Raw genomic sequence first — 21,060 nt, forward strand, 5'->3', positions numbered from 1 at the left:
TGAGGAGAGGGAGTGATAGAACGGCTTTGGTGGGCACCTGGCATCCAGCCAGGGTCAACCCACCACAGGAGCACATGCTACAAACAAATGTGCTGATAAGAACTGTAATTTCTAGCACTCACAAAACTGTTTCGGAGAAGCTGATGTTGCAATTCAAACATTTCTGTAGAGCTGAAATTTTGCTACAATGTAATCCACTGAGTAGCTACTTAAAGAGTAAAATTTCACTAAACATGCAGTCTGGATACTTGAGGAAACTGATGGTAAGATAATCTTCCATCACTAATTCAAGAATTAAAACTAATCTAAATTTCTAGATACAAAACTAGCTTTCATTTATATCATTTTTTTAGCCCATGAAGAAAAATTGGTTCCCAAAAGTAAAGCCACCTATGAAAAGATCTTTGCACAACTGGCATATGCATCATCAATACATAAATTCAGTGAACACTAAATTTACCAAAAAGAAAAGGTCAAAAAATTAAAAGTTCTAAGAATTTCCTAATAATGGAAAAATCTTTGCAACACATAGAGCAGAAGTGAACTGTCCAGTTTGCTTTAAAAACTGAACAGTGAACCATTTAGTTTTCTTAAAAATCCATTTTATTCCAGTCACTTGGCAGATATGGACTCAGGCATAAGGACGTGCTGTACATAAATAAAAAATAAAGATCCTTCTATTTTCTTAAAAAAAAAAAAAAGAAAAGAAAACACACAAACCCAACCTACTACAAGAAATAAAAAATTAAATAAAACCGAGAAATTTTTAAAGACACAAAAGAACAGATCATTCTGAGATAACTGAGTACCTGAAGACATACATGGAGTTGGTCCAGGATTTAGGTTTACTTTTTTTATTTGGTCAAAAGAACATAGGTAATACTGACAATTGTTCCATATGCAGTCCCATTCATCAATCTGATAAAATAACTTACACACCACATGAAGCAGAAAATATTATTGAAAAGTGGAATGTGAAGAGACTTAATATTGATGTTGGCATTAAAATGCTAGTTCAAAATACTTTTGAACCCAAGTGTTAGCAACTGAGTTAATAGCAGATGTTTACCACACCAATATGGACTGGAAACAAAAGGACAGGGGAGGAAAGGAAGTAAATCCAAGGGATATTAGATAATATCTTTGTTTTAGCTACACCTTCAGGGAATATTATTTGATTTGAAAATATTAAGACCTAATCTTGAAAAATTGTCTAGGTTTGGCTCTAAGTCTAATACTAAAACCCATAAGATTGATTAGTAACTTCTGCCTAGCAAGAAGGCTGAAACAGCAGCTACTTTAATTTGATTCTTCTATCCTTGATTTAATGAAAAATGTGGTTGCTGGTCTCTGGCATCTGCAGCACTTCTCTTCCGCTGGAGATGCCACAAAGCCCTGCAAAGCATTTGAAAGCATAGGTTTGCAATAGAGTTGGGCATTAGGTAACATGGTTTTAATATTAACGTGACAGTTGTAGCAAAAATCTGTGACCATTATGGCAAAAGTGTCAGGCAGAAGTGAGGCAACCACTCAGAGCTCCAGTACACTGTGGTAAAGATTGAAATGAATGTCAGAAGACCTTCTGAATATTAACGTTAATTAAGTAGGGTAGTGTCTTTTTTTTTTTTTTTTTTAAATTCCCATAGATCTGTAATTTCTAAGTAATCTAGTTTATGCAATGAAACAGACAAGGAAGCAGTGATTGTACGCCAGTGCACAAAGCAAGTTCATGAGTAAGGCCTTTTGCTAATAACAACTTTTGACCAGAAATACTTGTGAGTCTACCTACCTCATTTGTATCTACTCTGTTAGCAGAGATGTCAGTCACCTGAATAGTCTCAGTACAGCTTTTGGTTAGCATCCAGTTGGCTCAGCTGTTTGTTCATTAGATGCTCACTGTACAGCACAAGTAAGAGTAACCATTTCAGCACAGTTCTGTGGTAATTACCAGAACAATATTAGCAATAAAGCATCTTCAGGTAGAAGCCAGTGCTTCTGACAGAAACATATTTGATCTAGACCCATAAGTATTAAGTGCAAGGGAGAGAGCTCTGCATGCTCAGGCCTTGGAGATCTAAGTCAGCTTTGCCTTTCTAATTCCCCTAACTTGCCTGCCAAGCAGTTTCTGTGGAATACCCATGCCTCTGTGAGAGCACTAATACCTCTCCACAGACTATTGCTAAGAAAAAGGGAGTCCAGCTGAGCAGTGATGGTCCTAAATCTCTGATACAGTAATTTACAACATCGCCATTCCCCATTGTTTTGTGACAGTATTTTGTCCTATTACTACTGACAAACATATTTGATTTCCTTTTATGACTACTGACAGGTTTATTCCATTGCAGTCAGACAATGCTGGTCTGAAAGAAAATCTACAGTGATTTCTATTTATGATGCACAAGTGCATCCCAAAGTGGAGAAAAAAAGCTAGTCTCTTTGGAGAGATATCTTGAGGTTTAGGATACTGCTTTGGCAAAACCCACAATAATAATTTTTGGAAGGGAATAATTTATTCTCACTGATTTTCTTAAACTGCTTACTATTGAATGCTTCAGTGTGTGCAGAGTCAGTCTCATAAATCTCATCTAGGATAACGGAAGATCATTACCTCAATAGTTCCCACTCAGGGAAGCATGTCCTGACACATACTAAATAAAGCCAGCATTTTCAGGATCCCTCAAAAAAGAAAACTTGGGCTTAGCAAATGGAAAAAGTCCTAAAGCAGGAAGCATAGAAAGAGTGTTAATTCTGGATCATAAACATGAATTCAAAACACAATAAAAGCAGACACAGACCCCTAACATGACATTGAAATGCCAAGCTGCATTGTATCTTACATGTATCATTTGTCTGAAATGAGGCAGACTTGGCTTACAGTACGTGAGTGGAGGGACATCCTTACACTTAGCAGCTGAGAGTCACTAAACAAGAGACCTGGCTTGCATAATTTACAGGTTTCCATTCCAAATGTGAAATTTTGCTCTGTGGAAGTTCTCCAGCTGTAGTTCCCCACTCACTGCACAAGGTCTCACATCTCACAGACTCCTTATCTTTTGCTCCTGTTGGCTGGACTCTGCTTACTAAACCATGTGGAATGCTATCGTTGGTTTGCTTTTAAGTTGTAACAAATTTATTTCAACCATTCTTCAGTTTCTGATGCTATGGAGCAAGAGAGAATCTCAGTAGGTTGCAACTAACTCTGGTTCTCCCAGGAAAATTCCTCCTTGATTTTCATGAATCTAAGCTGTCTCTTCATAGCATCTTCCAATTGACTGCCATATTTTCAGAGGAAGTGCTGCTTTCTGTGGCCTTGGAGATAAAAAAATGGCCAATTCCCAGATGATCACAGATTTAAGTCCTTTTCTATTTTAAATTCACATCATAGTTATTGCACATTTGTTTTCTTCTGTAGAAAAGCACTAAGACTAATTCTAACTGATAAAATGCAAACATGTATGTAATCTTGGGATTTACTAGAAGTGTTCAAAACCAGCCTTCACACAAACTCTCCATAACACCATAAATTCACACTCTTACATAATCTGCACTAACTTGTTAGTAAGTCTGGAGAGGGAGTCATGGGAGAGTCATTCTGTACACCTCCTGCATGTGTAGGGAAACTGCACCAGCAGTACTTTCCCTCTCCATGTATGCATATGTACAGATCAAAGTGGATGTCTACTGCAGCTTACTCATTGCCCAAATAATTTGTTTTTAAAAAACACCTGCCAGAGCATACAGGAAGAAGCAAGAAAGCCTGATTTTTAAACAGGAATAGTGACACCAGAGCTAACCTGCCCTTCTAGGTAAATTAAGTTAGAGAATTACACATGAGTGTGCAGCACTGCACCCTGAATACTAGTTGGAAATTCTAGAATGAAATGAATCTCTCTTCTCTCTTTTAAAAATTGTCTGTAATCTTTTCATCACTTGATTATCTATCATCTCAGTAATAAGTGAACTTAATACACCATTTGCCATCTGAACAGGATTTTAAATGTTTCCTTTAAACTAATCTGCTCTGTGATCTTTTAGTTCCAACAGAAAGAATATTTAGAACAGGTAAGTGGTTTTCTTCCTAGCCCCACTGTCTGTCAAAAAGACAAGACAGTACTAGCAGTTAGAAACAACCAACTCTGAATATGACTTGCTGAGAAACCATTCTTTGAAGTGTTGTTTAAGAACAAGAGCACCTTAAGGGGGAAGCACATATGAAAAAGTATTTCTGTATACCAGAAATCCCCACCTGAACCTAGTGACTCGCACCTTCCAGGCTTTGAAGCAGTACAGCTGGATCACTGGGCTTGCTGCTCAAAGCCCACAGAAGCATAAAGAAGCTTTCCCAGTGATGTAGGGGGTAGGCAGAAACACACACACACCCAACATCTGTACCCACCCAAACAATGGAAGAACCCTGCAGAAAATATTACCATCAAAATAAAATAAAATTTAAAAAACCCAACAAGTTCTCCCATCATTTGAGAGGTAAATTAACTGTCTAGCCTTAACCTGCCTGAAGTGACCAAATGCAGAAATAAAAGTTTTACACAAAACACAAGTTTTGTTTGGGCTTTCAATGATGTTCTGTACAGGAGAAATTTTCTAGGGATAACTGAAGCATATCACTGGCCTGAAGCAGCTTGTGACGAGTTCCTCAAATCTCCAGTAGCATACATGTGTGGGGGAGTGAATCCAGAACTAAATGTTTGCTTCTAACATTCACAGTAACAGTTTAAGGTAGATGGTACCCCTCATCATCCTATTTCCAACCTTCCTTTTTTTCTTCTCCCCCGATTATGGACTTATTTCTTGAAATACAGGCTTGCAGCATCCTGCAATGCACAAAGAGATCTAAAAAAATTTGTTGTTTTCTAATTTCTGTTTAGAGCTCAGTTTCCAACAAATGAGGAATATTTTCTGATTGCAGATGAGGTCAGGATTTTTCTCCTCCTCCTACGCTAAATAATTTGGCAAAACAAAGATTCTGCTTTCTTTTCAACTACTTCTGCTATGACACTCTCAAATGCCAATTTGTTCTCATTCTTTGAGGTCAGTGCACATTTAGTTGCCTGATGTATGGATTCTGTGGTCTTGTGCTGCAACTATAAGCACTTGAAATACATTAAGAGGACATGACATAGACTTTCATTCCTATATTCTCTTCTATAACACTCCAGAGCTTGAGGTGGGACAGGAGGAAAGAAGAGGAAGAAACAAAAGAAAGTAGTCAGACAAGAGGAAATGTTTCTATTACTTGGTGAATTGATAGGCTACCTTAAATGTCAATGATAAAGTTTTTCCTCTACTGAAACAGAGCAAATCAAGAACCTTCTCCTGGGGGCAGACTTCACAAGGTATTTTTTATTTTATTGTTTAGATATTTTCTCTGCAGTTGCACACTGGGCTAGCATTTCATTTTCTACACATGCAAGGGTCACTGGAGAAAATTCTAGAGATATTCTAACGTGGTTTACTGCAAACCCTAAAGTTATGACACCACATTTTTGTTAGGACACATTTTTGTTTAGTGAAGTCATCAGATGTTGATTCACAACCTGTTTTCCTAACAAATTCTACCTTTTGTGTATTATTATAAACCCTGAGATTATTAAAACCTTCATCTCCATGTGGAGAGTGTTTCTATGGTGGTGTATTTTTAAGTTCTGAACATTAAAGTAATAAAAATTGATCTCACAATCACATGGCACTCACGTGTGGTTTTACCAGTAGGGTTGAGTAGCCTGTAGTCCTTTGCTCTTCCATCCTTAAAAGGCTGCCAATATGGCAAACTCAACATGCTGTCACAGAATACAGCAACAGCCTACACTCACTCATCCCTTGCCATCTAGACAGTGGCTTTAACCAAACCCAAGTAACTTCCAAGGCACAGGAGCGCCTAACAGCATATTTTTTCAGTGTTAACCTGAGGCAAAAACAAACAAACAAACAGAAAATTATCTTGATTTATTTCAGAAGGATGCAAGCTGCATCTAATCACGATGAGTCCAGATAAAGGCTGGCAATTACAATCTGTGAACTGATTGAGGCTGAGTGGAAAGTTTACATCCAGCTGGAAAAACAACCATGACTTTCTTACCAACAGTCGGTACTGTGCTCCAGAGCATGGGGAGGAAAGGCACTAGCCAAATTTGTTGAGATACAGTTAAGTACCACAATGAGCGTTTTCACAAGAAAGCCAAATTTGACATAAATTAAAAATAATAAAAAAGCTGAATGCAAAACAAAATGATGTACCAATCAAACCTAGAATACAAGGGCATGCCTTGTAAATAAGAACAGATGAAAAAAAAAATCAATGAACTAAAACTGAGACGCAGGATATTTCAGCCTACATGGCAGGCAAAGACATAAACATAACCTGTTCTGTCTCCATGTCTCTCATGTGTCTGTAATTTTACTCTGACGCTAGAAGGATGAACTGACCCTAGGAAGAGAGTCTGCCATCAGAGATGCTGCTCCAGACATGATCCCCACATGCTTCAATGACTAATATTTTCCTTCTTCCTCAGTATCTTTTCTCCCTTCTTTATACAGAGAGTCTACCTTGGTAAGTCAACTGGCCAAAACCAGTGTCTTAAATGGCTTGATGCTTTTGTCCTTGCACACACCTCGTCCCGTCCCGTCCCCCCCTTTTCTTCTTTTTCTGTTGTTGTTTCTGGTCTTGTTTCATCTTCAAGGAAGTAAGCTGGGATACTCTGAAACAATAGCCTCAATCCATGTTAACTATTTGTTCCTCTTTTTACCTCTCAAATGTCATTTTAATTTGAAAAAATGTCTGACAGACTTATTAAAAAGCTTCCATAACAAAGCTCTACAACTGAAGGAAAAGTGTATAAAAGATGCTGTTAAAAACCAAAACTTCACTTCATATGTCATATTTAAAACACTGAAGCCATTTTTCCTTCCTGTATTTTAGGTAAAAGACTTCAAATACTTGTATTGGAAGCTTTCTGCAATGAGATTACACTGGGTAAGGTCTCTATACTTTTACTGTCATGCATCAATTTACCATTTCTGAACGACAAAATTTTGTTTGTTGCTTTTAAATGTGTGCCAATTTATTCTATTTGAGTTAACAACTAAAAAATACTATTCCTTCCTCTATCAAACTGGAGAATCTACATAGAAAAAAAATCTTTACTTTTATTTACTGAACTAAATTGCTCAAAATTTTGTATTTCACATGCATTTATATATATCTGTATGAATAAAAGTTTTGGTACCTTGGAAGTTCAGTAAATCAGTTCTCAGGCAAAGTGTCTCATCTGAAAAACTAATTATACAGATATGTGCAATAGAATTAAACATTTACCGCTGCTGGGGCACTTTTGATCAGTATGTAGTGATGGATGGCACATTTATATTCATGCCATATGTTTCTACATATGTCATAGTAAAAAGCACTCCAGTGACCCACTATTTACAAAAAGAAGATGGAAAAATCACAGGATACGACAGTTATGGTTGTTTAATGTCTACTCACAAAGTCATTGCAGTAATTATTACATGTGCCACTTCTGTTAAAAAAGTGAAGAGAGAGAGAAGAGAGGAAGGGGGAGAGTGGGTAGAGAAGCCACCCCATACATTTGACCTTAATGAGGCAGGCTATGAATACACATAATGATTTCTCAAAGTGTTTGAAGATGTGCAGCTTTAGGCAAAAGAAATGTACTAGAAAGGGGATAGGGTAAGTACCACTCAAATGGAGCCATTATGCTTGCAGCTATTTGGATCCTGAAATGAGATAAAAGCCACATAACAGAGGCATAATGACTTCAGGACCAATAAAAAGAATTAACTGACATATCTTCTGGTAATACAGATTATGAAACCTTTCAGTTCTGCTTTGCATCAGTGGTCTAAAGGATGAAGCAGAAGAAACAGCAGAAAGACTATGATTTCCCTATCCTCAGCATAAAGCTTCAAGGAACTACAGAAGTACTGGTCTGCCTCTCCCACCGACATCCCATACAGCCATTAGGATAAATGATGAAGCACTTATGGTCCCTGTGCATTGTCCCTCTGATTATGCCTCACCATCCACCCTGAAAATTCTTGCAGGACAAATGCATAACGTAAGATCAGGGTAAATTTACTGATCTGACACCTTTTCCCCATCCTCCCTGGGCTGAGGGGGGAAAAAGAAAGAAACAGAAAAAAATAGGGAGTAATATTAACTTATTTCTTTTGTCTTTCTCAATGGGACTGAAACAAAAACTGCCAGAGGCAACTGAATCAAGCCTAGAGATTCAGAAATACAAAATACCATGCAGAGCATGGGGTGAAGCTGTAATATACTCAAACTTTACATCTTCCAACAAATGCCTTAAAAAAGCGGTTCTTTTCACTACAGCTACTGTTCAAATGACAATTAAAGAGAAAATAGGAAAGGCCTTAAACTGCATACTGAGATAGGAACCCTCCATCTTTGGAAAAACCTGCCTGAACGCAGAGTCTAAATTTGCATTGTGGACCTGACTCTGAAAGAGGGTAAGAGCTCAGCCTTAAGACGACAGAGCTTTGGAAGAGTTCCCTGCTGGCCTATGATCACAGTTCGGGCTAAACTGAAAAGCAGTCTCATGGTTAAACAGTATGCCACATCACAGCTTCAAGGAATATTTTTGCTTAAGTGCATTAATTTGAAAAGTTCCAACTTTCCAACTCTAAACATTTTCAATACTGTTTTTTGTAAAAGAAAAAAAAGCTTCCTAAAATTTGCATAGTTCCTATTGATAAGTACTTGGAAAACTACTGAATATCTATTGCAATGCCCTAGATTTGGAAAAGCTACATTACAGCAGCAGGAATAGATATGTAAATGTGATATCTCAAACATTTTAATTCCACTATGAGGACATAAAATGTAAGTGCTTGGTTCCTCTTCACTGTCAAAACACAGCACTGTGAGTACAAGGTTTATTTGGAGAAGACAAGGACAAGAGAATGGGGGGACTCTGGGATTTCTTTGACAATACAAAGTAGTTAGTAGAGACCATGAATTGCTGTGTGGAGCACCCACATGTATGTATTTGTGTTGCTTTGACTGCACTATTGAATTGCCAGGACATCTTAGAAACCAGAGCAAATTTAGTTACCACAGCAACATCTGTGAAGGGCAGGACTATTCATGACATTCACCAGTTTACTAAATTAAGACACACTACAGATGGATACGGATTATGCCCAGACAGCTGTCTACTGCGCCATAATTTTCTTTTCAGTTTGTTTTTTTTTTAAATACTTTTTTGACACATTTGGGAACCCTAACACTTTCTGACTATAGAATCTGTAGGTGAAATGCTGACATAATGATGAAGTAATTAAATTTGTGATTCAATATTTGTGGTACAGTACCTTCAAGGGCTAAAGGTGCAATTTCTAAATATACAATTTCAGTGGCTTTTCAGGATATTGCCCTTGCCCCTGAAGGTTTATAGTCAAGTGAGAATGCAGCTTACTTTCCAACATTTTGCACCAGTAAAACTACACGACAGTAAGTGTGAAAGCAGTACATAACTGTTAAGCCAACTTGTTTTAGGAAGATGAATACTAGCTTTGCTAATAACCCTAATCTTGTGGACTTGTTTTCTCCAGGAACCAAACTAGCAAGTTACATTTTACATTACCTTTTTAGTCACTAGGATGTTCTTGCTAGTTCCACCTGAATGAAACAAAGGATATTTAAAATGTCTATTAGCATATTGAGTAGTAATTGAATATAGAGATGTTTGTTTAACATAGTGGGTTAATAGGAATATTTAGATTTGACTCTCAGGCTAGAGAGGGAAATACAGTTAAGGATGTCTCTTTAAATAAAATATCACTATCCTGCCATATGAAGAAGTGGTTTTTTTTCATTTAGTATACTCCACATACTATTCAGTATAGCTAGATCTGTAGGTTACTTAGTTTCATGTTCACAAAAAAAGTTAATTGTAATTCAGCTAGTTTAAGTTCTTTTTCAAATATAGTGCTAGTAATATCATAAACTTGCACAATTTCAATACTAAAATTATTTGAGAATTCTGCTCTTATTCTAACATGCTATAGTGCCTTTTGTTATATGACAAAATATGTATCATTGCTACAGAGTTCTACAGAAATGTGTTACTGATGAAGCAAAGTAAAGCCCTCAAGTAACCTCATTCTGTCTCTTCTCTAGCACGTATATTACTGATGATACTCTATATTGATTCATAAAAAGATTTACGGTGTTGTAAATTTTCTCCTAAAAATGTAGCTCTTTACCCTCCACAGTCTTCAGTGCTTAAGAAGACCACTAATTAAAAGAAGATGAAACCTGTAACAGCTGCAATGTTGCTACTACTACAATAGGTACTAGACAGTATGTATATAGGTGATGTACTCTACTAAGCTACCCAAGAATGATTGTCAGAGTGGCCTTCCAATTTTAGAAGCAGATTCAAATTACATCCCATCAATTTTAACATATTTCTTGCAGTCATTTGCACTTTAATGAAGAAATAGTTCTGTTAGCTTCTTATTTCTAAAATGTAGTTACATGGATAATAGTGCAAAATGCCTTTTTCTTGTAGCAAAGAGTTGCTGATAAGAGCGATTCAGTTAAAACAGAAAACTGCATTTTTCCACAGCATGCATCATATCCAAATGAAGGGAATGAGCACTAAATTATCTATCTTAGTGTTCACAATCTCCTTGCACTGATTAGGAAAAGGTCACATTTAAGTACTCTGGAAATTGTTTTGTAGATGAGAAATATTAGTAAAATGAAATGGCTACTTTTACTTTTTTTGTCTGTTTTTTCCCTAGTTGGACAAGCTACTAGGATCTTCTGCTGTATCTTTATATTTAACATGAACAAGCAATACTGTAGTACTGGATAGGTGTACTTTTTTGTGCCTGACACCAGTACAGCAGTATATTTTTAATTTACAAAGTTACCCTTGAAGAGGACTGTCGTGGTTTAACCCCAGCCAGCAACTAAGCACCACGCAGCCGCTCACTCACTCCCCCCCATCCAGTGGGATGGGGGAGAAAATCAGGAAAAGAAGTAAAACTCCTGGGTTGAGATAAGAACGATTTAATAGAACAGAAAAGAAGAGACTAATAATGATAATGATAACACTAATAAAATGACAACAGTAGTAATAAAAGGATTGAAATGTACAAATGATGCGCAGGGCAATTGCTCACCACCCGCCGACTGACACCCAGCCAGTCCCCGAGCGGCGAATCCCTCCCCCCCCACTTCCCAGTTCCTAAACTAGATGGGACGTCACATGGTATGGAATACACTGTTGGCCAGTTTGGGTCAGGTGCCCTGGCTGGGCATGAGAAGCTGAAAAATCCTTGACTGTAGTCTAAACACTACTGAGCAACAACTGCAAACATCAGTGTTATCAACATTCTTCACATACTGAACTCAAAACATAGCACTGTACCAGCTACTAGGAAGACAGCTAACTACATCCCAGCTGAAACCAGGACAAGTACCCAAAGCTATAGCTGGTGCTGAACACAGTGGTTCTTCTTCTGAATAGCAGAAATCGCTATAATATAATGGCTGTTCTTGGCATTGTTCCCTGCAGTGCCTGCCTGATCAGTTACTGATACAGTTCAAGGTGCTAGTTATGATTTAAAAAGCCCTAAATGGGTCAGGATCCACTTATCTGAAAGATTGCCTTTACACCTGTGTCTCAGAACAGATTGGCCAGCCTGTCCTTCCAGTCCAAGAAGGACTGATGGCACTCCCAGAGCTTGGATCAGGCTCCTTTTTAGGTTTGCGTTTATTATACAAATGCAGACATTAATGGCAATATGAAACAATGGTATTCTCCTGTTTTCCAAAAGACTGTCTACCTATGAGAACTTGATCTGGGGTCTGTTGCACGTGCTATGCATCCCTCTTCAAGTCAGCTTCCCCCCTCCACTCCCCCCAGTCTCTCCCATCCAAGTTGGATAAAACCCACCCCACAGGTCCAGACATGTACAGGTTTCTGCCTCCAGGAAGAGCTACATGATCTTCAGCGACTGTGATCTCTAAAGAGGCAGAGTTACTGTTTCAACTTAAGATAGCGCCTTCACATTCATGTTGCTGATGCTGAAGTCTGAGGACACAGACCTATGCCAGATTTCCAATGCAAACAGACTGAAACTACAAACTTGTTATGCAGACATTTGGGGAAAGTCAGGGGACATGTCTGTTGTATCAGCTACCCAGTATTTCATAGCAGGAAAAAGTGCTGAGACAATTGTCATGCGTGAACAGACCAAAGAAATAATATACTCCCGGTGCAGAAAATGGCCCCCTTTTCTTTCTTCATTATCATATTTTTCTGCCTCAGCACGGCAACACAGATGACTAAGACAGGAAATCTTCTGTGAGAATGCCCAGATGGGAAATTACCCATGCAAAACTAGTGTTAAAAGCAGGAAAAAATCATGGAACAAAACCAAAATAAGTTAATGCAGTTATATATATGATCTCAGTAGTTAAACAAGATATATCCTTCTAACACCAGCTAAAAAGACAGAACATTCAAAAAAGAAAACTCAAATGTTTCATTTCTCTTGTAATTAATTTCTATTCCCTACCCGTGGTGGTAAGTGTGTGAAAGTCAGCAATACCTGGACAGAAATAAAAATGTGACATTTCTAAAAAGCTGCCTTCTAGAGTACCCCATGAACCACAGACATTACTGAACTACAAATATGTCGATATATAATAGTTTTGGTAAATAGCCATATATATCTACTTTTTTTTTTTTTTAATGATGCACCACTGAGGATACAAAGGCCTGTTAAGGCGAATTAATAGCTGTGATTCAAAAAGCTTATGAAATGGATTAACTACTGCCTTGCTCAGACTATACTGAATGGTGACTATACTGAATGGTGACTACAGATTTGATGACCCCTCTCATGAAAAGCTCTTTTGCCAAGAAATATAAATTATGAACAGACTCTTTCTCCCAAATACATTAAAAAAAAATTAAATTAGCAAATACAACGCAGTTACCTGTCATGTTGCAGTAAACTTTCAAAGGTCCCAGTGCCCCACTGCCATCTGGATCTATCCAGTAGTAATTTGAAGTTTTGCCCAAGTGTTTGTATGCTTCACAAGAGAGCTCATAAATAGCTGGAATGAAATAAACCACAGCAATAAGGATCTTCATATCCTGGAGCAAAAAATCCATAATGACAATGAATTGACTTTATTTATATATCAAGAACTATACCTTTGAGATTAAAGTAATGTCACTGACATGCACACAATTTCATTTTTTGGCATGTGATAGAAAGCCAGAATAGGAAAACAATTCCAACAACTTGGGGATGGAGGGGCAGGGGGAAGAACAACCAAACATTTTCAAGAGTATCTTTAAACCATTTTTGAAAATACTTTCATTCAGAATTTTGTTTATACACTGGTTTAAATTTTACATCATAAATGGAGACAGTTCTATTGATCCAACATACTTTTCCCTTCAGTTTTCTTTCAAAAGATACACCAAAAAAATTAGTTTTCCCTCTGTAAATTTTAGAAATTTTCAGGTTTTATTACAACTCAGAATAACATGCAGTTTCGAAATTGTGAATTTTCTCACTACATGCAATACCTGTCTCTATACAGCTCTGCATTTACTCTATTATGTATCTACATGACTAACACTCTGTTCCAGCAAGGTCTAAAATTTCACAATATTTACTGGAAGAAGTTTAATTTATTTAGCAGGGAGTTTTGTTTCAAGTTTTCCTTGATCTCTCTACAGTGCTTTCTATTTCAAGTTGTAAAACTGCTTGTCAAATTGTGTTACGATGAACAGACACAATATTAAGCATTGTAGATAGAAGCTTTTCTAGTAATTCCAGTATTTTCTTTGAAATGACTAATACAAAGTTATGTGTATTATACATGAATAAATTAAATCATTTTATGCATAGAAAAGTAAAACTGGTGTTTTATATAAATTGGTATATACATATAACTGGTAAACTATATAAATATTTTTCTATGTAATTTTTCAAAAAAGTAATGTGTAATGCTTCTTTGTTTTCCAAAGACCAGATGGTACAGCTTTTTTGTTTGGAATCAATCAATCAGCTGCTAAAAGAAATGTAATGTTTGTTTAACCAGACTTCATATCCACTCTAAAAATTAATCTAATTTGCTGGCAATTCTTGCAAGCAATCTCCTTGCTAAGACTGGCTTTACTTCAAATGTCCATAAGGACGAGCTGTTTCTCTGGGCTCTGATGATGAGTGACTGATCACACACACATGCACACACACACACATTTAAAGGCTTCTAAGCAACTATTGAGACGCAAGAAGGAAAGTCGAGCTAAAAATGTCTCCAATTTTGACGCGGCACGAATGCAAAGCTAAAGACTGTTACCTATGTATATAGAGAATCTCCTTGTTGATGCTACAAGAGAAAGATTCCCTGCAAAGTTTTACATGTTCATTACAGGGTCTAAAGTAAACTTTATACCAGAAGTAGACACTTTTAATTAAATTGTGAAATATTCCAAGCCATTTGCCCTTTCTCCCCAAACGAAGGTCAACAGATTCTTCCATTATCAAGGAGAGACTGTGCCTGTTTTCAGACACTTCATGCAGATTTCATAAGGCATTCATAACCAGTTTTCTTCAGAAATATTTCTCTAACTCTCTCCACTCTACCTAAATGTAATCACAAAATACCAACTCTGTTAATGTGTAATTGTTGTGATACCAAGTTGCAAATTTTAACAGATGCATTCCAGGTCAAACCAAGAAGAGAACAAATACTGTTTATGATCTTCCAGAAGTTTGATGTTTTCATTTTCTAAACCCTTTCAGAAAATGAAGGGAGTTTTGTCTTTGTAGTATCCGGATCTTTGTGTAGGGCCATATGACATTTTTCTCTAAATTTGCTCCTTTCAAGAAGACAGGCCAATCCTTGTACAGACATACCACTACAATTCAGAAAAAAATATTAAAGTGAGCAAGGAGCAGTAACATACAAATAACATGAGTACAGGAACAAAATGAAGGGTTAACTGAAGTTGGTATACTGACAAAATAACTGGTAATTAAGATGCAATAGGAAACAGCAAACAATCATGTTCTGGTTTATGAAGACACTTGATGACAGAAAGAGACCTTTTTGTTGATTTCAGATGGCAAGGGGTAGCCACTAACATAAACAGCAGAACAAAAGTGGCAAGCACTGTGCACAGAAGACAACTGTGAAGGGGAGGAGAGTAAGACATGATACCAAGATGTCAAAGAAGTAGAAGATGACATAGAAAGGAAGACAACACAGGATCACCTTATAATTCAGTACTTCCTTTAAATGGGTTTTTTAAATGCTGCACAAAAAGATCAATAGTGTGTAAGACAGAAGAGAACAGGTAAAAATAGAAATTAAGAAACCCAAAGAAAACCTAGAATAGATGAAAGGACAAACACTTAAGGAAAATTGTTTTAGAAGTCATCCGAGTACATTAAAACACAGAAGAAAATGAAAACAGAATACAACAAGGAAGAGACCATGGCAGAATCAAAACAGCTTAAGTTAGAAAAATGATAAAGGTTACAGTAAAGAAGCAAAAAAATTAACAGAACCAAGAAAGGACAAGTCAGCAAAATGCAAGATTTGGATATAAAGTCTACAGTGTTCACATGCGAGTAAGGAGAAATGATTGCATACATCTACATATAGAGAAGGGGGGGGGGGGGAGAGAGACAGAGAGGAGAGAAGGGTCTTTGAGTGCTGATTTCTTCTGGAAGATAGGGGGAAAAAAAAGAATGGAAGGACTGAAGACACAAGGGCAATAGATTTCTGCTTTTCAAGCCAGTAGAAGTAAAATGCCAAAAATGTGTATTTGCTTTCTTGGTAGTTGGTCCAAACACACAATATATATACTCCTAAGTGACTTCAGAATAGTATTAAACTTCAAAATCTTCCAAGCTAAAGGTAAAACTCCCATGTGCCCTGATGTCCAGATACGCCATTTCTAGCATAATACATCCAGGTGGGTTTTTTTGTTTGTTTGTTTGTTTGTTCTTTTTTAAATGTTACTTAGATTCTTTCTGAGGAGAAGAGGGGGAAAAACCCACCCTACAAATGGCTTCCTCACTCTTGACATGCTTTAATATTTAATCAAAAACTGCCTACAAGTGAAAAGAGGTGAAAACCTGGTCAGAACAGTGATCCAAGGTCTTAGAGTCAGGTAAAAAGTACGTACAAAAAGAATAAAAAACAGAAAGAGAAAAGCACCAAAAATATTCTATAGTCTTTTTAAAGTTTAATCACCTGAATAATACAGATCAAACTGAGGCAACCACATCCATTTCACGCTAAAATTTGAAAGGGTTTGTCTGCATTTTAACATGAAGCAAAAAGAAGTTAAAAAAAACTGTAAGAAAAATCTCATTTTAACTGTTGGTGTGAAACATCAAGCTTCTTTAAGCTTCTTAGTCTGGGCAGAAAATCCAGTCATTTTAATCAGATGACAAAAGCAACTACGAATGCGTTTTGAAGTTCATGGACTGAGCTAACATTCACAACAGTGGGCTTGAGTACAGCTTGAGGAGAAAAGTTTCTCTTAGAAAAGCTTGACTAGAGAAGCAGACTAAGGGAGAACAGCTTAGAGTGAAAGAAAAACTAACAAAAATCCTTGTAGCCACACAGATCGTAACATCATTTTGATTGCTGCATTTCTTCATGCATCTTTTCCACTCCCAGAACTGTCTACCTGAACCCCAAAGGGGAGGTGTTGATGGACAGGGTAAGACAACACTAATTTCTGAGTTTTTAGGATCCTCTATTTTAAACATTTGAGAAAAAGCAATGGTTCAGAAAACCAGTTTACAGAATAGCTTTTTCCAGCGCCAGACTGTTAGTTGAAAGCTGGAAAGAGTCAACTTCTCTTAGATTTGAATGGCTCTTCACTGTTTGAGGGAAGCAGATGTTCTCACTCTTGTTTTACTTTCTGACTGGCGTAAAGATCAAGAGAGTTATCCCACACAGGTGGCACAGCTGCTGGCTATCTCTAGAAAGCAGAAGAGCTGAATGACAAAAAGGATTTAGCAACTCTGTCACCCTATATGATGTTCCCATAGAGTTTCAGCAGCATCTTGGTGAACTACAGTTTCTGCATCACTATGTAAAAAGGCAGCTTTAATTTCAGGGCTGACAAATAGCCTCCCTTCGTAAGTACAAAGCTCATTATAAATAGAAGACCTAGCGTGACAGTCTGCACTACGTGACACAATGAATGTGTTAACAATATGTTTTGGTTCTGTCAGTGAATATAGCTGCTGCAGGGGATAAACTCCTTTAACCTGCTGCTAATACAGGAGTAAATCACAGCTTTACAGGGGCATAGGAAAGGCATAGATTCACAGGAACTGATGGAATTAAATGATAGTAAAAGTGACTAAAGTAGGCAGTGCATCAGATCCACAAAGTCCAGCTATGCCTCTCCATCACTTTCAAATTCCCAGAAAAATACTGAAAGCTAAATAGACTGTGAGGTGCTTGGGTTTATGTCACTCAAGCTGGTTTTAACTCTTGAGCCCCTTCAAGGGCTGAAAGCACACATAGACAAGGAAGGGGGAAAAAAACCCCCAAGCTTACTCAAGGAATAGTTGCACGCTGAAATGGCATACCTGCAGTTTATTTTAAATGAAAGGAATAAGTTTTATTTGTTGCTTTATTACAATATATATTCAGAGGATCAATTGCAAAACTAAAAATGTTGAAAAATAAATTTTTATATAAAAATATACATACACTGCTCTGTCAGGGGAAGTTTTTCTCTGTACACTACTACAACAAACTTATCCCCACACTTATTTATTCCAATGCTATATGGTGCAGAAACAACATCTGTTACAACTTTTTTAAAAATAGATTAAGTGAGAGAAATCCCACCATGACTCACAGCAAGTTACATAAGTTTTTTTAAAAGCTCCCCCCAAAACCCAACATGATGCAACACTCCTTCAATGTTCTTGTTATTCCATAGGATTATTGCTGCAATGGTCAGAACCAAACCTTATGTCTGTCAGTTTTTTAAAGTCTGGATATAAAAATTCTCTACTTTGATCTTATAATGCCTAAGATCACGAAACGTAAAATAAACTAAAAAATTCAGTCTCCAGTTATAGTTAAACTTATAATAAGTACACAGGTGTTGTTAGTCAGACAAAAATAACTGTGAACAGGTATTTACTTTTACATTTCACATTTGAAAAGTGAAGTAACCCTTTCAGATATGACAATGAGATGGAAGTATTGCTAGAAATCCATACTGCATCGATGCACAGTCTCAAAAATGCTCTGCATTGCAATTTAGTTACATCCAACTTACGGTAAATCATAGTTATATATAACAATGTTCAATTTTTATATAACAAGTATATTTTTGGTATGTAAATCCCTCTACATCTCATCTGCATGCACACACACACTCCTTGCTAGATGATTCCTCTGTTTCTAATTATATTATTATTGTACTTACCCTTCCTACAAAAAAAGAGTTTAAAGTTTAACTAAACTGTCTTTACTCATTAGTAGAACCATAACTTAACGTGATCTTAATTATCATGAGCTTGAAATGTTTTCCAAAGTAGCTTTTTCCAGGTTTCCAAATGTTAAGTGTGCCCTTGTTCATTTGCTGTTGGCAAAGCAAATGTGGTTGGAAACTTCTGCTGAACACTCCTGGGTTTGCCCCTTCTGCCTTTTTAGGTTGTCAGTTTACAGAAGCTCCCAACACCTTCAGCTATGAGAGCTGTGTGGCAGGTACACCAACCCTGATAGAGAGCAAAACTTCTTGGCCGTGGAAAAGTGAAAAAAACTAGAAGCTGCAGCCTGGGGGTCGAGCCACCCTACCTGCACAGAGGGGTCAAGTTAACAACTGCCACATATGCACTTTGGTCAAGGAATAAGGAAGTGTTGGCCCTTGGCCAATGAGGACTAGCATGACATTATTTGACCATAGGTCAGATTCGACTAGGGTATAAACAGAGCCCCGCTGGAGGGCACATTGAGTAGGTCCTCCTTGGAGCAGAGGGACTGCAGTCGGGGACTCTACCCTTGGGTTGGGATGCTGCCCAAGGTAACTCTTCGAGGTTGAGAGCCCTCATCTTCTAGGTGAGTGATATGCGTGTTTTGGGCTACCATTTCTAAAGCTTAAGAATTATTAAGTTCATTGCGTAGTATTAATTTCCCCTTACATCACTGAACCTGTCGTTTACCAATGCTGTCGGAGTTCTAAACAATTCTGATTGAATAAATTTTGTTGATTTTAACACCTGTTTAATTTGATTGTGTTAGCCTCTGCAACAAGCTGAAAGCTAAAATAAATTACAAATCAAAACCCAAGGAGATCCACCTACCACCAGCATCCAAATAAACTCATCAGTCAAATAATAATAGAAGGAGGAAACTAAAGCTGAAGAAGAAACCATCACCATTCTGATATAGAACTGCAAGTGTATCTAAAATGTTTCAAGCTGTTTCAACACACTTCAACTTATCTAAGTGTAGGCATACTAACCTAAAAAAATGAAAAAACACCAAACACAATCTGATCTTGCACCAAGAAGATTGTAAGGTAATCAAGGTTTACGTTTTTTTCTTGCTATTTTTCCCTTCTGTGTAATTATCTTAATGTAAAAGAGAACAAAACACCTGTTTTAGTTTCTGCATACTGCCAAAGACCCCTTTTCCAAAAATCCTTCTTGATTTAAAAATATCTTCAAAATATTTGCTAAAATAACACACTCCCCTAAACAAAAGAAGGTGGTAGTGGGAAACAAAAATAAAATCCTGACTAGAGAAAACTGTCTTGCAACACCAACAATAGTTCTTCAAACTAAATTTCCGACTGTCTTCTAGTGACAGCAATTTCTGCATGACCAGAAGGTGGACCTTCAGCTAAGAGTTGTGCACCACAAGCCACAGTGCTAAATTTCATGTACTTGCAGCTGGGATGCACCTGTAGAATTAGGTTACCTTGATGAGAAAAAAGCACAGGAAGTAGCACTTTAAATAATAGATAAGGCTCTAATAAGATAAAGCTGTAAGACCTTCAAGGCTCCTAGCCCTCACAATCCAGGAAGGAGCCCATCATGGCTGCTGACAGCATGCTCACCTTGACAACCCAGAGCAGGAGGACGATGACAGCACACTCAGGTAGCTGCAATGCTGAGTTTCTGTGCCCAGTCTACGTGCACTTGGAAACCATGCCTGAATGTGTCAGTAACTGCAATGATGTTCATATGCAGGAAGAAAACTGAGTTTCTTGATGAGCTGCAGCTTTATGCACATCTTAAATACAATGTGTACATAAAAAGATTAATTTGGAGTTTTAAAGTTCCGTTGGGAAAAATGATTTTTTTTTTTTTTTTGGAAATGGATCTACTGTGATGCTAAAGAAATTCCAGGAATTTCTTTCTTAAGAAATACAACAATTCTAGGTTCAGTTATGCTACATTCAGTTACAACCAAATGACGCATTCAGGAAAAAAACAAGAAATAAGGAAGTGTCCAAATGTGACATGCATTTACCAATGCAATATTTCCGAATTATTAATGACAATGGAAATCAGAAAACCCACACCTGCTAACTTTACATATAACTGAAAATTTGAGTAAACTAAAACCTCTAAAGCCCTGTCAGTAATACTTGCAATTTGCGTGCTCATGTTGCATCTGCAAGAATATTATTTTCTCCTGTTTTTAAAGAAATGTTGCTATACATGAACAGCCACTCAGCAAAACCACATTTTTCACATATAAATGCAATTAAGCAATTGGAAAATTTCACTGTAAATAAGAGAATTTGAAAATATTGGAAGGTACCATGAACAAGTCCACCAAATCACGGCTGTATATGACATGGCACATGCTTTAGCCAATCATTTTTCCAGTTGTAGTAAACCCAAGATCAAGCACTACTTCTCAGCCATGACTAGGTTACCTCCACAGCCAGAAGTTGAATTGAGCTATTGCAGTCCCAAAAGCACAAGCAAGCACAACCCCTGGCATCTTCATATATG

The 21,060-nt window shown here is 37.2% G+C and overlaps 1 protein-coding gene across 3 annotated transcripts in view; it reads right to left on the reverse strand.

Moving 5' to 3' along the window:
• Window positions 1–21,060, reverse strand: part of CNTNAP2 (contactin associated protein 2) — a 1,232,776-nt gene that overhangs the window by 371,297 nt on the left and 840,419 nt on the right. For all 3 annotated transcript variants that reach the window (XM_069811947.1, XM_069811956.1, XM_069811963.1), the window contains one exon: window positions 13,022–13,141. In XM_069811947.1, coding sequence (XP_069668048.1) covers window positions 13,022–13,141 — 120 coding nt within the window. The remainder of the gene's footprint in view (window positions 1–13,021; window positions 13,142–21,060) is intronic.

The sequence above is a fragment of the Haliaeetus albicilla genome, chromosome 2 (assembly GCF_947461875.1).
Source record: "Haliaeetus albicilla chromosome 2, bHalAlb1.1, whole genome shotgun sequence".
NCBI classification, from domain to species: domain Eukaryota; kingdom Metazoa; phylum Chordata; class Aves; order Accipitriformes; family Accipitridae; genus Haliaeetus; species Haliaeetus albicilla.